Source organism: Mastigoproctus giganteus, chromosome 14 (assembly GCF_048544385.1).
Source record: "Mastigoproctus giganteus isolate SK-2022 chromosome 14, ASM4854438v1, whole genome shotgun sequence".
Classification (NCBI taxonomy): domain Eukaryota; kingdom Metazoa; phylum Arthropoda; class Arachnida; order Uropygi; family Thelyphonidae; genus Mastigoproctus; species Mastigoproctus giganteus.
Window position 1 is genome coordinate 36,170,844 of NC_143588.1, and position 18,842 is coordinate 36,189,685.

At 36.4% G+C, this 18,842-nt stretch overlaps 1 protein-coding gene across 1 annotated transcript in view; it reads left to right on the top strand.

Moving 5' to 3' along the window:
• Positions 1–18,842, top strand: part of Nup75 (nuclear pore complex protein Nup75) — a 459,526-nt gene that overhangs the window by 402,617 nt on the left and 38,067 nt on the right. Inside the window, exon 21 of the mRNA XM_090389073.1 lies at positions 13,879–13,978. Coding sequence (XP_090245199.1) covers positions 13,879–13,978 — 100 coding nt within the window. The remainder of the gene's footprint in view (positions 1–13,878; positions 13,979–18,842) is intronic.

Sequence of the window (18,842 nt, forward strand, 5' to 3'; positions counted from 1 at the left end):
GAGGAATCTAAATAGGAAAAGAACCACACCGTTGTAAATTAGAATTAGAAGAAAAAATGAGAGAACAAATAACAAAATATTACTACCTAGGAATATAGATAAATAGTTCAGGAATAACTCTTTAAGATATAGAACAAGCATTGAAAGCGAGTAGAATATCAGGGTGGGGGAGATAAATAATATAATTAGAACAATCCAAACATCACTCGGGATACTAAATTTGAAATCCATAAAACTATAGTAAATTTAAAATATATAAAACTATAGCTGGTCTGTAACCAAGTTACAAAGGAGTTTAGGCAGTCAAAGGAAGATTATGAGAAATCTTTGGCAAAGGATGCAAAGAAAAACAGCAAAAAGTTCTTTATGTATGTAAACTCTAGAAGGAAGGGAATGAATCAGGTTGGTCCACTTGATATCGATGGTTCAACTGTTGATGATCCTGCTCAGTTGTAGGTGGTAGATGACTTTCATCAACCGGTAAAATACCACCACTTTGCTTATTGGAGGCTTGAAGTGGTGAAACCCATGTTTAGTCTCTAGAGCAAAGTTTCCGGCATCCCCCCCCCCCCCCATACTTCTCCTTCAACCCATGCACGGTACTAAGTACTATAGATTATGATACCTTTCGTGTTTGGGGTTTTCATAAAAAAAAAAAAAAAAAAAAAAAGTTAGCTAACAAACTAAATGAATATTTTGCATCTACATTCACACATGCGGAGTTATTCAGGGAGGGGAATGCCAGAGGTGTATTAAATTCTGGCAGTAAGCTAGATAATATTGTAATAACTGAGGGTAAAAGTGGAGGAGAAATTGTTGAAGATAAACATAAGAAAGGCACCTGGGATGGATGGAATCAATCCAGTAATATTAAAGGAGGCAGCAAAGGAAGTAAGCAACCTCTTAGCCTTAATTATGAGAGCTTCCTTGGACTCAAGGTACCCATGGACTGGAGATGTGTAAATGTGACCCCAATCCACAAAGGGGGAGACATAATTACAGACCTGTTAGTTTAACTTCTGTTCCATGGAAATTAATGGAGGCCCTGGTTAAAGAAGCACTGCAGGATCATCTAGATAAGACTTCAGTTATAGCTCGGACACCGCATGTGTTTGTTAAGAAGAAATCTTGTCTGGCCAATTTGATTGGATTCTATGATATGGTCACAAAGGAACTGGATGCAAAGAATAATTTTTGATATCATATATTTGGATCTTAGAAAGGCTTTTGATCCTGCTGTAATTGGAAGACTGCTGCACAAATTGGAGCAGTGTGGCATTGGAGGCAAATTGCTGGTATGGATAAACGGATCGTTGAGTGGCAGAAGACAGAGAGTGGTAATCAATGGGCACTGCTCTTTGTGGACTAATGTTATTAGTGGAGTCCCCCAGGGTTCAACGTTTGGTCCATTGTTGTTTTCTGTATTCATTAATGATATTGATGATGGTATATCAGACTTAATGTCCAAGTTTGCAGACGATACGAAGGTTGGCAGGGTTGTTAATGACACTAATGACAATACACTACTGCAACAGGATCTAGAAAAGTTGAGCAGGTGGGCTGAGAGGTGGCAACTGAAGTTTAACATTGAAAAATATAAAGTACTGCATATGGGAAGCAGTAACATATCAGCTGTGTTGTACTACACTGAGAGTGGTAGAGGGAGAAGGACCTGTGGGTAATTGTGCAGGCAGATATGAAGTTTTCTGAGCAGTGCAGAGGGTCTGCAAGAGTAGCTCATGGTGTCTTGTCAATGATATACAGGAATTTTTCTAGCAGGGATAAGGAGGTGATTATTCCCTTGTATAAGGCAATGGTCAGGCCACACCTTGAGTACTGTATACAGGTCTGGAGGCCTCATTTCAAGAAGGATGTAGAGCTGCTGGAACGAGTACAGAGACGGGCAACAAGATTAGTGAATGGAACAAAGGGTTGTTCTTACAAAGAAAGGCTTAAGTTTTGCAAATTACAAGTGTTTGGAGACTAGGCACTTGCTAGATGATCTGATTGAGGTGTATAAAGCCTTGAATGGTTTGTGCATGCTCAATGCTGAAATTCTTCCTCTTGCTCAAAATAATCGCCTGAGAGAGAATAAATTGAGGAAAGACAGTTGTAGGATAGATGTGCAGAAGTTTGCCTTTAGCCAGCAGGCAGTTGATTGCTGGAACAAACTTCCATCTGTTGTAGAAGTTGATAGCTTAAACAGATTCAAGGCAGAATTAGATAAACATTTGGAGCGAGTCGATGGGTGAAATGAGGTGTGTGTGTGTGTGTGTGTGTGTGTGTGTGTGTGTGTGTGTGTGTGTGTGTGTGTGTGTGTGTGTGTGTGTGTGTGTGTGTGTGTGTGTGTGTGTGTGTGTGTTTTTGGCTAATACTCTATGAGCTTGCTTTCTTGCATCATGTGCCCTTGCTAGTGCTAATATCATTGCAAAGTACATATTCAACTCATCTGCCACTTCTGCTGAGTTTTATATGACTATTATATTTTAGTTAAGTAAGGAGCCTGTCTAACTTACTGTCTTTATATTCACATACGCAAAAAACCCTCTTTAAATCCATTTTTATCTCTTTGCCAGTGAATTCTCATACTCATCTTTTGCCTATCTTATCCCATTAATCATTTTTGTTACCTGTACACTTATAATATTCATAAATTAAACTCATGATAATTTATAAATCCCATGCTTTTTAACCATTTCTCAATTAAAATCTTAACCTCTGGTCACTAGAGAGGGCTTCTTTCTTTCTTCTTCACTCAGTCTGTAACATACCTCAATTATCATCTTTACTGCCTGTAATGTTTAATCACATGGGCAGTAGAGAGAGAGATTTGGCCCTGAAGAGATTGTGCAAGGCTCAAGGGGTAGAATTTTTCTTAGCCTGGTCCATGCTTGTTAACAGGAGAGACTGCTTCTATAGGGATGGAATACACTTAAATAGAAAGGTTGCAAGAATATTTGCTGATGCTATCGAGGCAGTGTTAGGTGGGTCGGAAAACTGCTAGATTGGGGCGATACAAGGACTAATAGATTAACAGTAGCCACTGGCAGAGGTGAAAGTGATTCTTGCACTGCTTCTATTGGAATGAGCCGCAGCCTGGAAAATAAGATGCAGGATATTTCAGAGACTGCTGGGAATCATTGGGGTACAAATAAACACATGGGTTGTGTTAGAGTAGCTAAGAAAAAGAACAGGTGCATGTATACTTGCGTGTACACCAATGCTAGGCGTTTAGTAAATAAATTTGATGAATTTGAGGTATTGCTCAAAACATCAAAGGCAGATATTGTGGGGATTTCAGAGACGTGGTGTCACACAGATATAAGGAATGCAGAACTGGAATTTGGGGAATACAATGTGTACGGGAAGGATAGGAAGGGAGGAGGGATTATGCTATTAGTTAAGAAATACATAAAATCCAAAGAAGTGAAGCCAGTCGACATTGCTGGACAGTGCAGTGTCGAGTCAGTTTGGTGTGACATAAGCATTGGGAGATCAAAATTGAGAGTAGGAGTGTGCTATAGGCCTAATGACTCTGATGAGTATAATAAGAAACTGTACAGGGAAATAGAGTGGGCCAGTAAATCAAGAGTCTTATAATGGGGGATTTTAATTTCCCAGATATTGACTGGAATTTGTGTGTTGGTCACTCACACACTAGCAAGGCTTTTGTGGATTTATTAGATGATTGTTTTCTACATCAGCATATTCGGGTGGCAATTAAAGGGAGTAATACTCTTGATCTGATTATCAGTAGTGATTCTTTATGCATTAAGAATCTGCAGATAAAGGAACCACTAGGTGGCAGTGATCACAGTGTGCTGAAGTGGGATTTACTCAAAAAGGTAACTATCATCAAGGATAAAGGGAAGGGTTTTTGCTTTCGTAAACGGGATTACGGAGGTCTCAGACAATATTTAAATTCTATACGGTGGGACCGTCTGATGATTTTACCAACAGCAAATAAAAATGGGAAGCATTCAAAGAATCAATCTTGGAAGCTACTAGGCTTTAAATACCAACTAAGAAATATTGTTCAAGATTTAGGCATAATCGGATGTCAGATGAACTAATGAGACATGTGGCAGAGATGAAAAATGCATGGGATGCATATAAATTAATTTGTGACATGCAAGCCTACGATAGATATAAGCTGGTCTGTAACCAAGTTACAAAGGAGGTTAGGCAGGCAAAGGCAGATTATGAGAAATTCTTGGCAAAGGATGCAAAGAAAAACAGAAGAGTTCTTTACCTATGTAAACTCTAGAAGGAAAGGGATGAATCAGATTGGTCCACTGGATATTGATGGTTAAACAGTTGAGGATCCTGCTCAGGTGGCTAACAAACTAAACGAGTATTTTGCATCTACATTCACACAGGAGGAGTTATTCAGGAAGGGGAATGCGAGAGGTGAACTAAACTCTGGCAGTGAGCTAGATGATTTTTTAATAACTGAGAGGAAAGTGGAGGAGAAATTGTTGAAGATAAACATAAGAAAGGCACTTGGGGTGGATGGAATCAATCCAGTTATATTAAAGTAGGCAGCAAAGGAAGTAAACAAACCCTTAGCCATAATCATGAGGGCTTCCTTGGACTCAGGGGAGGAACCCATGGACTGGAGATATGCAAATGTGACCCCAATTCACAAAGGAGGATCAAAGGGTGACAAGAGTAATTGTAGACCTGTTAGTTTAACTTTCTGTTCCAGGGAAATTAATGAAGGCACTTTTTAAAGAAGCACTGCAGGATCATCTAGACAAGACTTCAGTTATTGCTTGGAAACAGCATGGGTTTGTTAAGGAGAAGTCTTTTCTGACCAATTTTATTGGATACTATGATGTAGTCACAAAGGAACTGGGTGTAGTGAATAATTTTGATATTGTACATTTGGATCTTAGAAAGGCTTTTGATACTGTTGCACATGGAAGACTGCTGCACAAATTGGAACAGTGCGGCACTGGAGGCAAATTGCTGCTAGAGATAAAGAGATGGTTGAGTGGGAGAAGACAGATAATGGTAATGAATGGACACTTCTCTTCATGGACTAATGTTATTAGTGGAGTCCCTCAGGGTTCAGTGTTGGGTCCATTGTTGTTTTCTGTATTTATAAATGATATTGATGATGGTATATCAGGCTTAATGTCCAAGTTTGCAGACGATACAAAGGTTGGCAGGGTTGTTAATGACACATGACAGTATGCTGCTGCAGTAGGATCTAGAAAATTTGAGGAGATGGGCTGAGAGGTGGCAAATGAAAAATAACATTGACAAATGTAAAGTACTGCATATGAGAAGCAGTAACCCCAGAGTAACTTATGAACTGAGTGTTATACTGACAGTGGTAGAGAATGAAAAGGACCTGCGGATAACTGTGCAGGCAGATGTGGTTTCCTGGGCAGTGCAGACCGTCTACAAGAGTAGCTCATGGTGTCTTGTCAATGATATACAGGAATTTTTCTAGCAGGGGTAAGGAGGTGATTATCCCCTTGTATAAGGCCATGGTCAGGCCACACCTTGAGCACTGTATACAGGGCTTGAGGCCTCATTTTAAGAAGAATGTAGAGCTGTTGGAAGGAGTGCAGAGAAGGGCAACAAGATGAGTGAATGGAACGAAGGGTTGCTCTTACAAAGAAGGCTTAAGTTTTGCAGATTACAGTGTTTGGAAACTAGGCATCTGCAAGGTGATCTGATTGAGGTGTATAAAGCCATGAATGGTTTGAGCATGCTCAATGCTGATGGGATTCTTCCTCTTGCTCAGAATAATCACCCGATAGGGCATAAATTGAAATTGTGGAAAGACAGTTGTAGGATTGATCTGCGGAAGTTTGCCTTTAGCCAGTGGGTAGTTGATTGGCGGAACAACTTCCATCTTTTGTTGTGGAAGTTGATAGCATAAATAAAAATCAAGGCAGAACTAGACAAACATTTGGAATGAATGGATCAGTGAAATGGGAAGGGTTTTTTTTTTTTTTTTTTTTTTGCCTGATGCTGCATAAGCTTGCTTGGTAATATTTATGAAGTCTCAAGGTTACTAAGAATAAATCTCAGTGGTCATCTCAACTCTGGATACAGTCTGATCGCTTTCTTCAAGAGCTTTGATAGGAAGCATGTACCTGCACCATCTGTAACACTCTGTACTCACTATAATGAAATTCTTCATCCCCAGTTTCTGGAAGGCACCATGTCTCCATTACTCCTATATGTCAGAATTCATTGATATAATTAAAAGCTCAAATTGGTTTAGTTTATTTGTAATACTCCTGCCAATATCCATTATTATATGGACAAATTAAATTTTTATCTGTTTCCTTTTTACAACCATGACACATCCCTTATTTGCTTAAACACATTTTACTTGGTAATTTTTGCACCATTTCAGTGTATTTCTGTGATTAACGTAATTTCACGTCAGACACAAGTATTCATGGGGAATTTGCAAGTGTGATTTTGACCTGTGTGAATAATTTGTGTAATTCCAATCCCCCCCCCCCCCCCCCCCCGAATTACAGCTTTTTTGAACCCTTCCTAGTGTCACTGATGTCTTCAGTGACACTAGGAATAAATCCTTTCTTCACCTGTGTTCGACTGATTCCATCTTCACAAAACATGATATTATTATCAGTAATATTTTATGGTGAAATATTTGTTAATGTATTGGCACCGTTTTCATACACATAAGAATTTCAGAGACTAAAGGCAGAAGCAGAAAGATGCTTTTTGATTTTTAACATGACATGCTAAGCTTTAGCTTAAACAAAGGGATGCTGCATGTCTTGACGCTACTGGTCACTCACTTATTATATACCGATTAAACAACTTGATAAGGATTTGCTCAGTGTTCTTTTATAACAGAATATATATGTATACAGAAGAAGTCTCAGAAAGCTGGCACCACTCTGCAGTTCTTGCCTTCTTGAAACCAAAGATCCTAAAAATCCAAACAATTATTGCCCTATTTCCTTTACTAGTTGTCTAGGGAAGATACTGAAAAGTAAAGAAAAATAATTCTGAAAGTAAAAATGAACAGCCCCCCCCTCCTTTTTTTTTTTTTTTTTTTTTTACACAGAGCAGGCAATATTTGTGATGTGCTTATACCATGAGAGATTAGATCACATGTCTCTAATCTCTGATAGAGATGTGTTATCTTATCTATAAAAGTGTCATCAAAGATGAGCATGAGACAGTAAATTCTTTTTTGCAAAAAAAAAAAAAAAAAAAATTTTAGAAGATTCTTCACCACACTGGAGAATTACTTTTCAGAGATTATCATTTAAGGAATTAGCACTGGATCTTCAAGAAGTTAAGGCTGTTTGTGCCAGTCAATGTTGCTCAAACTAGAAGGTGGAATGAAGCGAAGATGGTATTTCCACTCGGTGGAAGATATACAAAAGGAAAAGAGTGGGAAAAATAATTGAACCTTATTGAGTACTAGTATTGGAAGGCAAAGAGCCATCTTCCATCATCACAGATAGTGAGTGGTCATAGAAAAAAGTGGTTACCCAATTGTGAGAAATGGATGGCTGTCCGTGAGATGGTAACTTGTTTAGAAGACCTTTGACAAACATGAACAAAAGCCTTGAAAATGTCAAGAGCAAATACTAGAGTTTCACTGAACTTTTCCATTGAAATATCCAATGAATGAGCAACAAAAGCCAGTATAGCACTAGTGAATTGGCAATGGCAGAATCCATTCTGGCAATCATTAATCGAATGGAAGGTTTCAAAATAGTTTGAGTTGTCAGTTGATGGATACATATATATTCCTTTGGGCAGAGAAGAGGTAAGTGCAAGGAGGAAGATTTGTTGCCCTTTTTAAGTAAGTGGCGTGATATGAGTAAATTTCCCAGCACAAGGAAAAACACCAGTGGAATAAGAAAGGGTAACATGTGACTCAGAATAGAAAAACAGGTTTTGCGTAGAAGTAGAGAAATGCCATTAGGACCTGGAGCATTCTTGTCATTAAGATTTTTCAGAATTATTTTTCTAGGATCCTTCTTTTGGAAGATCACAGGATTGGGTGTACTGTGTATTGAGGAGGTTTACTAAGATCATAAATAGTAGAGTTAGAAGAAAAGCAGGATGCTAGTAAGTCTTTATATTTAGCAATAGAATCATCAGGTTTTAATAGACATGAAAGTACAGGTGGACAGAATTTGCTGCCAATAGCATTAGCAAGAAACCAAATACTATTTGGACAAAAAGCAAGTTTTCTACTCTTAGCCTATTCAGAATCTAGTTTGGGTTGATTAATAACTGGCTTTACACTTGTGAGCTTTTTGCATAAGCGAAAATGAAGCTGGATGCAAGTCAGTTGTGATATACAACATTCTTATCTTGAATACCCTTAGCAGATTTATTAGAAAATCAATGTTTAGATAAAGGATTTATACTCTACAAGAATAATTACATCTGAACAAACGTTGCATCAGAAGATTTAAAACAGTAATCCAACCAAGAAAAAGAATGGAAATCTCACAGATCATCCCATTTTACATTCTTGAAATGCGGAACAACACAAGTCTGAGAATGGTTGTGGGGCTCCAGTGGAGAAGAGTCCATCACGAAGTTGTGATTTTTGGTAATAAGTAATAATAAGCTATTAACATTTATCTGAGGTACCTGTAGGCTCCTCATTGACTATCTAATTTGAAGGGTAGACGGTGAAGAAAAGATCAAGAGTGTTGGTGTATGATATTTTATGGTTTGGTTTTTTGGTTTTTTTTTTTTTTTTAGGAGCATTAGCAACTAAGGCCATGTTGCTCCGGGATATGCGGTGGTCATTCCATGACCTTTCCGCATCCTCCGTATTTGGTGGTGACGGGATCGAACCCCGGTCTAATCAAGAAGCGTGTGCTTTGCACTGCTGCTCCTTCCCACCTGGCTACGGAGGCGCCGATATTTTATGATATTTTAAGATTATATGATATTTTAACAGGCTAAGATTATATGATATTTTAACAGGCAAGTAAATTAGTTGTTAAAGATATTGGTATTCGCAAAAACTTCAGCATCTAGGCCATCTTTATCCATTTAACTAGAAAATTGAAGCCAGCTGGAGTTGTGAACATTAATATCAACAAGTAAAATTGCCAGTTTATTAGGGGAATTATATTGAAAAAAGATTTTCAAAGAAAATCTACTTTCTTGCAAAAATTTGCAAGTGATTAGTAGAGTCGGGAGAATAATAGAGACAACAAATAAATTTCACAGAATTCAATGCCTTCTCACTCTCTCCAGTTACTGTCTGGCCTAGAGTAGAGACAGCATGATTTAGACCAACTGATCCGGACACCTCTTAGATTCCCAATATGTCAGTCCAGTGGACTATCTAGCAGGTGGCCTACAAAACCATTTCATAGCTGTACCCTCAAAATATAAGGAATATGGGAATTGGCGGTTGATGGAGCTTTTCTCTGGAGACTAAACATGGTTTCGATCTTCAAGCTCCTAAAAAGGTGGTATTGTCCAGTGGCACAGAGAGATAGCATTTCTCTCTGTGATGTGGACACCACATCACAGAGAGAAATCACACCTTGACTTCTGCTTACGTTGGTTCCATTAATGCTAAGTGCAGTGTTTCAGAGAGACCAGATTAGTTAGGTTCAAAGGATATTCATGCCAAGAATCAGAGGCCATTATTTTTCTCAGGTCCATGGTGTTCATGTGCCTGCAGGTCACCTATCTTGAATTTTTGCAGTTTCAAAATTTGAGCAGCACATGGCATCTCCAATAAAAACAAGTTCATTTAATTGGCTGTTTTACCAGCTGGGTTCTGCACGTGATGATTCCATGCAACCAGACTTGACTCTAGCCGAAGATAATGCTGCTGGATATGCCTTTTTATGTGCTAGTGCAGAGAGAGAGAGAGAGTGAGAGTGAGAGAGTGAGTGAGTGAGTGGAAATTAAACATAAATATGGTGTTTTTGAATTGTAATTGTTTAGAAATTGCTGGAAACAGTTGCCATATAAAATAATCATTTTTTATTGTTGCAGAACATGGTTCTGTTTCCTTTTCTCAAAGAAATAAAATGTGGTTCATTTTCAATGATATTTTGCATCTAACTGAGTGAATGAATATCCTGATAGCAGGAAATATCAGAACATTTAATCTACATAGGCTCATATGCTTGCTTCCTTGCATCACATGCCACGATTACTATATTTAAATAACAAAGTCATACTTCAAAAAATACTGACTATATTTGAGATCAGTGGTTCTCGATCTTTTTGGGCTCGTGGCCCACTTGAAAAATAATTTGAATTTTTTGACACACTTTGTCAAATATAATTATGTGGTGGTTATGGCTGTTTGTTTGTTTTGTTGGTTTTTAGGAGCATTAGCAACTAAGGCCATATTGCTCCGGGATATGCGGTGGTCATTCCTTGACCTTTCCGCATCCTCCGTATTTGGTGGTGACGGGCTCGAACCGCGGTCTAATCAAGAAGCGTGTGCTGCGCACTGCTGCTCCTTCCCACCTGGCTACGGAGGTGCCTTATATGGTTATGGCAAAAAAAAATACTATACATTCAATCAAGGAAGAACTGATATATTTTAATAAAGTCCAAGCCAAAGATTTTTTATTTAGATGCCAAATGTACAAATTGGAAGTTTTCACTGAAATTTTAATGAGACACCTGAGCTTGATGCTTTTAAGCAATTTCCTGTATATTAGGGCATATTTCAAATAAAATTACTCCTGTGACGCCTTGAACGCCCTTCAGTTTTCCCTTGTATTGGATTTAATGTTTGTTAATGTTGAGAATCCCAACTCACAACAATAATTAGGGGAAAACTGTAATAAATTTCTCAAGGCACGAATTTCAGGATATTCATTTTTGATTTAAATCCACAATGCATTTGGGGGACTTCAATATGTTTCATTTTAAGACTGATTACATGAAATTGCTACTAATTATTCTTCTTCAATCATTGTGAACCCTAAGCCAGATGAGATAAGCATAAATGGGTTTTGTACCCAGTCAAAACTCTATATTTAATGATGGAAAGTATTTTTCAGTGGTGTTTCCCAATGTTTCTAAGTGATCAGTGGCACACAAATCAGCAATTTTTTTTTTTTTTTTTTTTCTAGTAGCTTTTCTGTAGAAGCATTGCATCCTTGCATACTGGTATTCACGCTGTTCAAATGGATGAATATTTCCACTAGATAAGCTAGACTCACACACCACTCATTATGATTGAAAAAAACTTTCATTTTGTCTTTTAGTTCATCGACATGAAACAATATCTTTCCCGCTTGACAACTATCTTACTACTGTATGCAACATTAAACATTCATGCTTATCGTCCATGGCACTACCAAATGCTTTGGATTAATGTAATTGACCAATAAATACTTTCTGATCTAAAACTGATTTAAACTCTTGCATAGTGTTCTTCCAACAGAAAGAACTTTGTGCAGAAAGCAACAAGTAAACATCGCACTTGCAATTTCTTCCTCTACAAATGAAATAAAAACCCTCTGATGGACCCGATCATCGATGGAGCACCATCAGTACAAACACCCACACGTGACTTCCATGAAAGTTCTAATTTTTCTAATTAGCCTAGTCAAAGTATCAAAAATGTTGTTACCTCTGATACATTCTTTAAGCTCTTTGCAGCATACAAATCAAGTTATAATTTCAGTTTCATGAATAAAACAAACAAAAGCTAGTGGTTATGCTTTACTACTGATATCAATAGACTTGTTCAATTGTAATGCAAAATCTGATTTTTTTCATCTTGTAGATACTTGTTCCTCAATGTTAGAAGACATTTCTGTTATTATTCTTCGAATAGTGTCATCCGATGGGAGTATTTTAGCAATTTCTTTTTCGGCTTTAGCACCAAATAATTCTGACAAGAAACGACAAGCTGGCAAAATAAGGAATTTGGCTGTGGTGTGCAGTTTCTTTTGCAATGCAATGATTTCTATTTGTTAAGAAGCAATCTAAGCTTTTTCAGAAATTTGTATTCTTTTTCTCAAAATGGTTCCCCCCCCTGCCCCGTGGTTGTTGTTTTAAGAAATCTTTTGAAACAGCTCAAATCTTTATCCACAGCATTCACATGGTTCGTGATTAAAGTGTCTTCAATTTGCTATGAACCATGGCATCTTTGGAAAGATTTCACCAGAAACAACACACAGAGGTACAGGACAGTTATTTAAGAATTAAATCAGATTTTCTTTGCATGAAGAAAATCTGAAACTTAAATAACTGTCCGTATACTTTTGGATCACGTTGTTCCTTTTTGGTTGCATGTTCCTTCTCATACCAAGCTGGCCTTTTTTCATTTGTGGGCTTCCCAGTATAAACCTTGTTGCAGTATTTTCCTTCAAATGTTCTGATGAAATTTTACTTTTTAGGGTGGCTGCTTAAGCATGAAAAGTAATGATTAAATTAAACAGTAAAAAATAGACTACTAAAATGCTTTATGTAATTATACAAATGTACTCACAACACTGATTATATCTTTGCAAATCACCCAGCAAAACTGTCTGAGAATTTTTCTTAGGCACCATAGAGACGATTTTAAAATGTAGTGCCCATTGTAATAATTATATGGAAGCAGAATTGGGCTGCATAGACTTAGTTTGGGTGTTCCCGTCATGGGCGTCTCTCTCTCTCTCTCTCTCTCTCACACACACACACACACACACACACACACACACACACACACACACACACACACACACACACACACACACACACACACACACACACACACACTTTCCTTCCATTTCTGGTCTCTCAAGGTTAGAAATGCTGAGGCATTATGGAAAAGCAAGGTGACAGCCAAAAGGGGGTTATAAACAAATCATAGCCATGCCAACCTAGGGTCAGTCTGGTGAGACCATGCTCAGAAGCCGAATTCTGTCTCCATTTAATAATTTCTCTGTTATACTTGGCTGTCATTAACGCCTAACGAACAGGTGACAGTGCATAGGAGTACATATTTGTTATTTTTCTTACAAATTTTAAAATTTGTAAGAAAAATTTTTCTCGGGGCACACTTAGAATGGTTTTGGTGCACACAGGGTTGAGAATGACTGTTTTAGATGTCAGTGGGTTTTTTTTTGAAGGAATCAAATTAAATTAAATCCCATCAAGCAATCAGCTGGCCCTTCCACCTTAATGTTACAGCCTGCGCTCATGCATCTGACTTCATGGTGAGATCACCATGAGCAGAACCCATCTACTAAGTTTCTCTCTCTCTCTCTCTCTCTCTCTCTCTCTCTCTCTCTCATGGACTTTCAGTTTTTGCTGTATGTCTTTTCTGTAGGTACTTCCATGGGCACTGTTCTGAATTTGCACGTGTAATTAAACTGCTCTTCCAAACCATCTGAACACATGCCTCAGCTAGTCACCATTCACTGTCAAACTAATTGAGCCAGCTTTTCTAATGCCTTTTTTGTTTGGGGTTTTCGTTAAAAAAAAAATGTAATTCTGTTCTTGGGAATGCTGTTGAAGGTAATACCTTCTCCTAGCAACCATTGAATGAAAGAAGGAATTTATTTATTTCCAGTGTTAGGATGTATTTTTGCTAATTATTTAAAGGAAATTGCTATGCCCTGTAAAATAATCAATTTTTATTGATTATTTTACAGGGCATAGCAGAGTCATTGCAGAGCATGACTCTGTTTCCTTCTCTCAAACAAATAAAACATTCATTTTCAAAAATAGTTTGATGCATCTAACTGAAAAATTTATTTTATATACTTTTCACAACTTTATTTATTACTAAAATAGTTAAAGATATATAATTTATTCCAGAATAGTAAGAAATAACAAAACATTTAAATAACAATCTCATACTTTAAAAAAATACACTGATTATATTTAATTATTTTTATGCAAAATAAATTCTTAATTTTTTAGGAAAGTACTGTGAGTTTCACAAACTTTATCAAGAAAAGGAGTTTAAAGAGGCTGCTGCATTGCTTGTCAATCTTTTATCATCAGGTTTAGTGCCAAAATCGTAAGCATTTTGTTTTTACTTTGCTTATTACAGGTCATTGTTTTATTTGCAATACTACTTTGATTTTATCAAAATGAAAATATTTATTACTCTTCACAAAAACATAAAACATTATGTGCATTTCTTTTAATTCGTGATTTTGTCTTTACAAGATAGGTGGAGATTGGCCTAGTTAGAAGATGCCACTCACTTCCCGAAAAGCATAAATATCCATAGGCACTCTTGTAACCTTCTGAAAATAATCAGATTAAACTTACAATCAAGTTCATAGAATGTAAAAATGTTTTACAGTAAACAGCTTTCTGTTAAAAATACCAAAAAAGATTGGGTTCTCAATCTGACACAGGTTGTAGATGGTGTTTTCTTTCTTGTAAGATCTCCAAATAATAATAGGAGAATTGCAACTAAGAGGTGACACAACAATTACTATCATTGATCAAAGATTTAATTTTCAAAGTTTTCTACATGCAAGACATTCAAATGATAAATTAGATACATTTTTGTCAAGTGCATGTTAAAACTAAAATAGCTTTAGTTAAGGTGATCAGTGATAATTTTTATAGCATTCATCATGCAAGCATCACATGCAAGGTTGGTTAGCAGTTGCGGTAAAATCCCTTTGAAAAAGTTAGCATTATTAGTGAATGAAGAAAATTTATTAATGGAAGTTTTTGTAATGTTATACAGATCATTTTAGGCCATTAGTGATGTTATCTTAAAGTTTAATTTCTCTTTTAATAAATAGGAATGTTTCATGTAAACATTGTTTCAAATTAATAAAAGGCAAAATCACTTACCTGTCAGAAAAATTCACTTTGAAACTGGATAAACAAACTTGTTGACTTTAAAGTAGCAATCCCTGTTGAGACAAACTAAACTTATTTTCCATTATGTTTGTTATATATTGCTGGAATCTTCTCATAGCACTTATGAATATAATTAATGTATTTTTAGTTCAAAATCCCATTTTCCATTCTTACTGTTTTCCAGAGTCAAACTGTTATTTATTATTGAATAAATTACTGGAAATTGATTTGCCACAACTCTTTAAAAAAAAGAATTGTGAAATCCGACACAAAACTTGGTCCATTTTTCTTTTAAAATAACTCACTTCTTAATTACTTCAAACAATTTATGGTAGAATAAGAGAAATTCACCTCAATATTGTCCGTAGAACACTTCGCTTGAAACAGATATAAAACTACATTAAATGAATTCTTACACCCATAAAAACATTGATGATATGACACACCCGATCGATGGCCAATTTGCTTCAACCCAACTCCAAAATACATCAAACCACCAACGAGTAACTATGAGTATAAGAAGACATTATGTCCATTAATAAAACCAAGAAAAAAATAATTACGGAGATGATGAAAAATAATTTAACGTTTACTTTCCTTCCTGAAGTGGACTTTTTGACAGTGAGTCTATCACAGGATAGAACAGTGCAGAGTGTATACCAGAATTTTTAAATATAGAGATTAATTGATCTTCTGGTGCATGTGAGCAAAGGACCATGAATCAGAGATAGGATAGGATAGGGACTGCAAACATTGATTGAGTTTTGGTGTAGTTTGATTTCAAGTATCTCTGCGATTAATAACTTCGTGTAATTGCATTGGATTAAGTATTTTGGCCTTCATTTACATCATGAAAAGCTAATTCCAATGCTGATGAACAGGAAGCACAGACAGAAGATGCCTGTTGCTTCACTGTCAAGTCAAGCGTACAACATGTGAGCTTTAGTAAGATGAATCACAATCTCTGCAAGATATGTTGTATACCAAATCATTTATTTGGACTGCAAAGGTAGATTGGACTGAATGATTATTCAGCGTGGTGTGTAGTTTCCATTTGGGCTTTTTTTTTCTTTCTTTCTTTCTTTCTCTTCATTTCGGAATCATATTTCACAAGGATCTTATGAACTTTCAAAACATGACAGTACAATTAATTTTAGGAGGGAAAAAAATGTTTTTTAATTATTGCCTTGATAAGTGTGCCCATGACTTCCACCTGTTATATCACATTTCATAAATAACTACAGCTGTTTGGACCATTGTTTTCTGCAGATCTCATTCTGATAGGCCAAGTTTTTGAATTTGACCAGCCATGGCTTATGATATTTATAGATAACATGAATAAGCCCAATTTGATTTCTATATTTAGCTCATGCATCTCAGCTGCTTCATCTAGATGCTGAAATGTGATTTTAAAAATTTGGCACACATGAGCTAACTGTTCACTATAGTTTTCTAGTGGTTGGAAGTTTCTCCAGTGGTCTGGGAGTTTCTGTCAGATCCCTTCTGTGTATTAGGAGACATGATAAAACTTTATTCAACTTGGAAGGAGGAAGGGTACTTAATTGTTTAAATTATTTATTTCACATAAACAGGATTATAAAATGCATGTGGAATTATTCACACTGTCAGTTTAATTAATTAATTAATATATATTAATTAATTTTTAAAGCATTAGTAGTAAAGCCGGTAACTGCAAAGAAGAGATTATGGACTGAAGTAGAATCCATGACGGTATTAAAATGTAGAGTAAAAGTTAATTTTACAGGCAAGTGGCAAAAATTTATACTGAAAAGTTAATATTAATAATACAGGTGACCCCCGCTTAATGCTGATAATTCATTCTGTAAAAACAGAGCGCTAAGTGAATCTGCGCTAAGCGAGCACCGAATTCCCATAAGGTAACATGTATTTGTGAGTTGCAGTCGGTGCCATAGGATATTTCCTAATCAATAATAAACGGTAGTGAAAAGATGCACAAATGTCGGTCAAAATATTTAATATTCAAATATTTGTACATAAAAAATATTCTGCATTACATACATATATAATTATGTGGTAACTACTTACATATCAAAATTAAACTTAAACTACGAATTAAAATCATGAATTTAATTGATCTAAATTGATTTTAATTGATTTAATTTAATTTATGAATTTAATCATGAAAAATGTGTCGATTTTGGGTTGAACTTTGGCCCTCTTCCAAATAAACTAAAAGGGGTATTAATTTTAAATCCCCCGCAGTGTTACCACCCAACTATAAAGTCAACCGATCCTTCGCCGCTTTGAAACCTGGCATGTTTTTTTCTTCTTTCAATATGAAACTTCTTTTAGGCATTTGTATCCACAAATTTGTTTAAACTTCATCTATGTTAAAAACTTGTTGAGAAGTATAACACATAATATCCCTCTTCAATAATTTTAACAAGTTCTAATAATGCTAAAAGAGAGGAAATATGGATTCTTTTGTCCAGCTGGGTGATAAACTGAAGAAAATCGGATCAGTCAATAGAAAGCATCCTTCTTAAAAATACACTTATTATTTATTTGTTGAAGGCATTAAAAATGTCTTTGACAAAACCTTTCAAATTGCATTAGCAGGATATGAGTCCAGCTTTCAAAAAGTGTTATTCATAAGTGTTGTATAATAAGTTACTGTAACTTATCTCATGGGCACACTTGGGGCTTACCCATCCCATCCTATCCCGCAAGCCATTGTGGGTAGCACATTTGATAGGATTGCTATCTTCCGCACACTGGGTGGAAAACACCTGCATGTGAATCCCATCACTGACAAGAGGAATTTTTATGGGTTTTTTTTTTTTCATCACGTGACTGGGTTAGTTGGTCTCAAGCGAGGGGAGCATGGTTTTTTTTTTCCTGGAAACTGATTTTTCAACCAGCAAACAGAAAATTGAATTCAGAACATTACAGACAATATACACGGAGCAACATGACCTTAGTTCCGATGCTCCTGAAAACCCAACTGCAACAACAACAACCTATTCCTGAAAGAGACTCAATTTAAATGAAAAAACAAAAAATTTCTTTAGATAAAAGCAAAAACTCTCCTCAGTAAAGAAATGCACCAGTCAAACAAAAAAATAATAAGAAGAATAAAAATAAGAAAATAAAACCAAGTGTCTGTTTGTTTCCTTTTTCCCAACTGATCTTTGAATTGTCCTAAGCTATCAGTCTCCACCACCCATGAAGACAAATTTAGCATTTGCATTAGTAGAGGCATATAATGCAAGAAAGCAAGCTTATATAGCATCAGCTGAAGAGAGAAAAAAAAAAAAAAAAAACCTTCCCATTTCATCCATTAATTCCAAATGTTTGTGTAGTTCTGCCTTCAACTTATTTTAGTTGTTGAACTCCACTACAACTGATGGAAGTTTGTTCCAACTATCAACCAACCGCTGGCTAAAGGCATATTCCGCACATCTATTCTACAATTGTCTTTCCTCAATTTCAATTTATGTCACCTCAGGTGAGTAATCTGAGCAAGAGGAAAATTCCCATCAGCATTGAGCTTGCTCAAACCATTCAACGCCTTATACACCTCTATTAGATCATCTCACAGGTGCCTAGTCTCCAGACACTGCAATTTCCAGAACTTAGCTTTTCTTGGTAATAGCAAACCGTCATTCCACTTACCAATTTCATTGCACTTCTCTGTACTCGTTCCAGCAGCTCTACATCCTTCTTAAAATGAGGCCTCCAGACCTGTATCCAGTACTCAAGGTGTGGCCTGACCACTGCCTTATGCAAGGGAACAATCACCTCCTTATCTCTGCTAGCAAAATTCCCGTATATCATTAATAAGACACCATGAGCTACTCTTGCAGTCCGTCTGCACTGCTCAGAAAACTTCATAACTCACTGCACAATTACCCCCAGGTGCTTTTCATTCTCCACTACCCACAGTAACGTACAGAGTTAGTACGTTACTGTGGGGTTATTTCTTCCAATATGGAGTACTTTGCATTTGTCAATGTTAAACTTCAGTTGCCACTTCTCAGCCCATCTGCCCAAATTTTCTAGATCCTGTTGCAGTA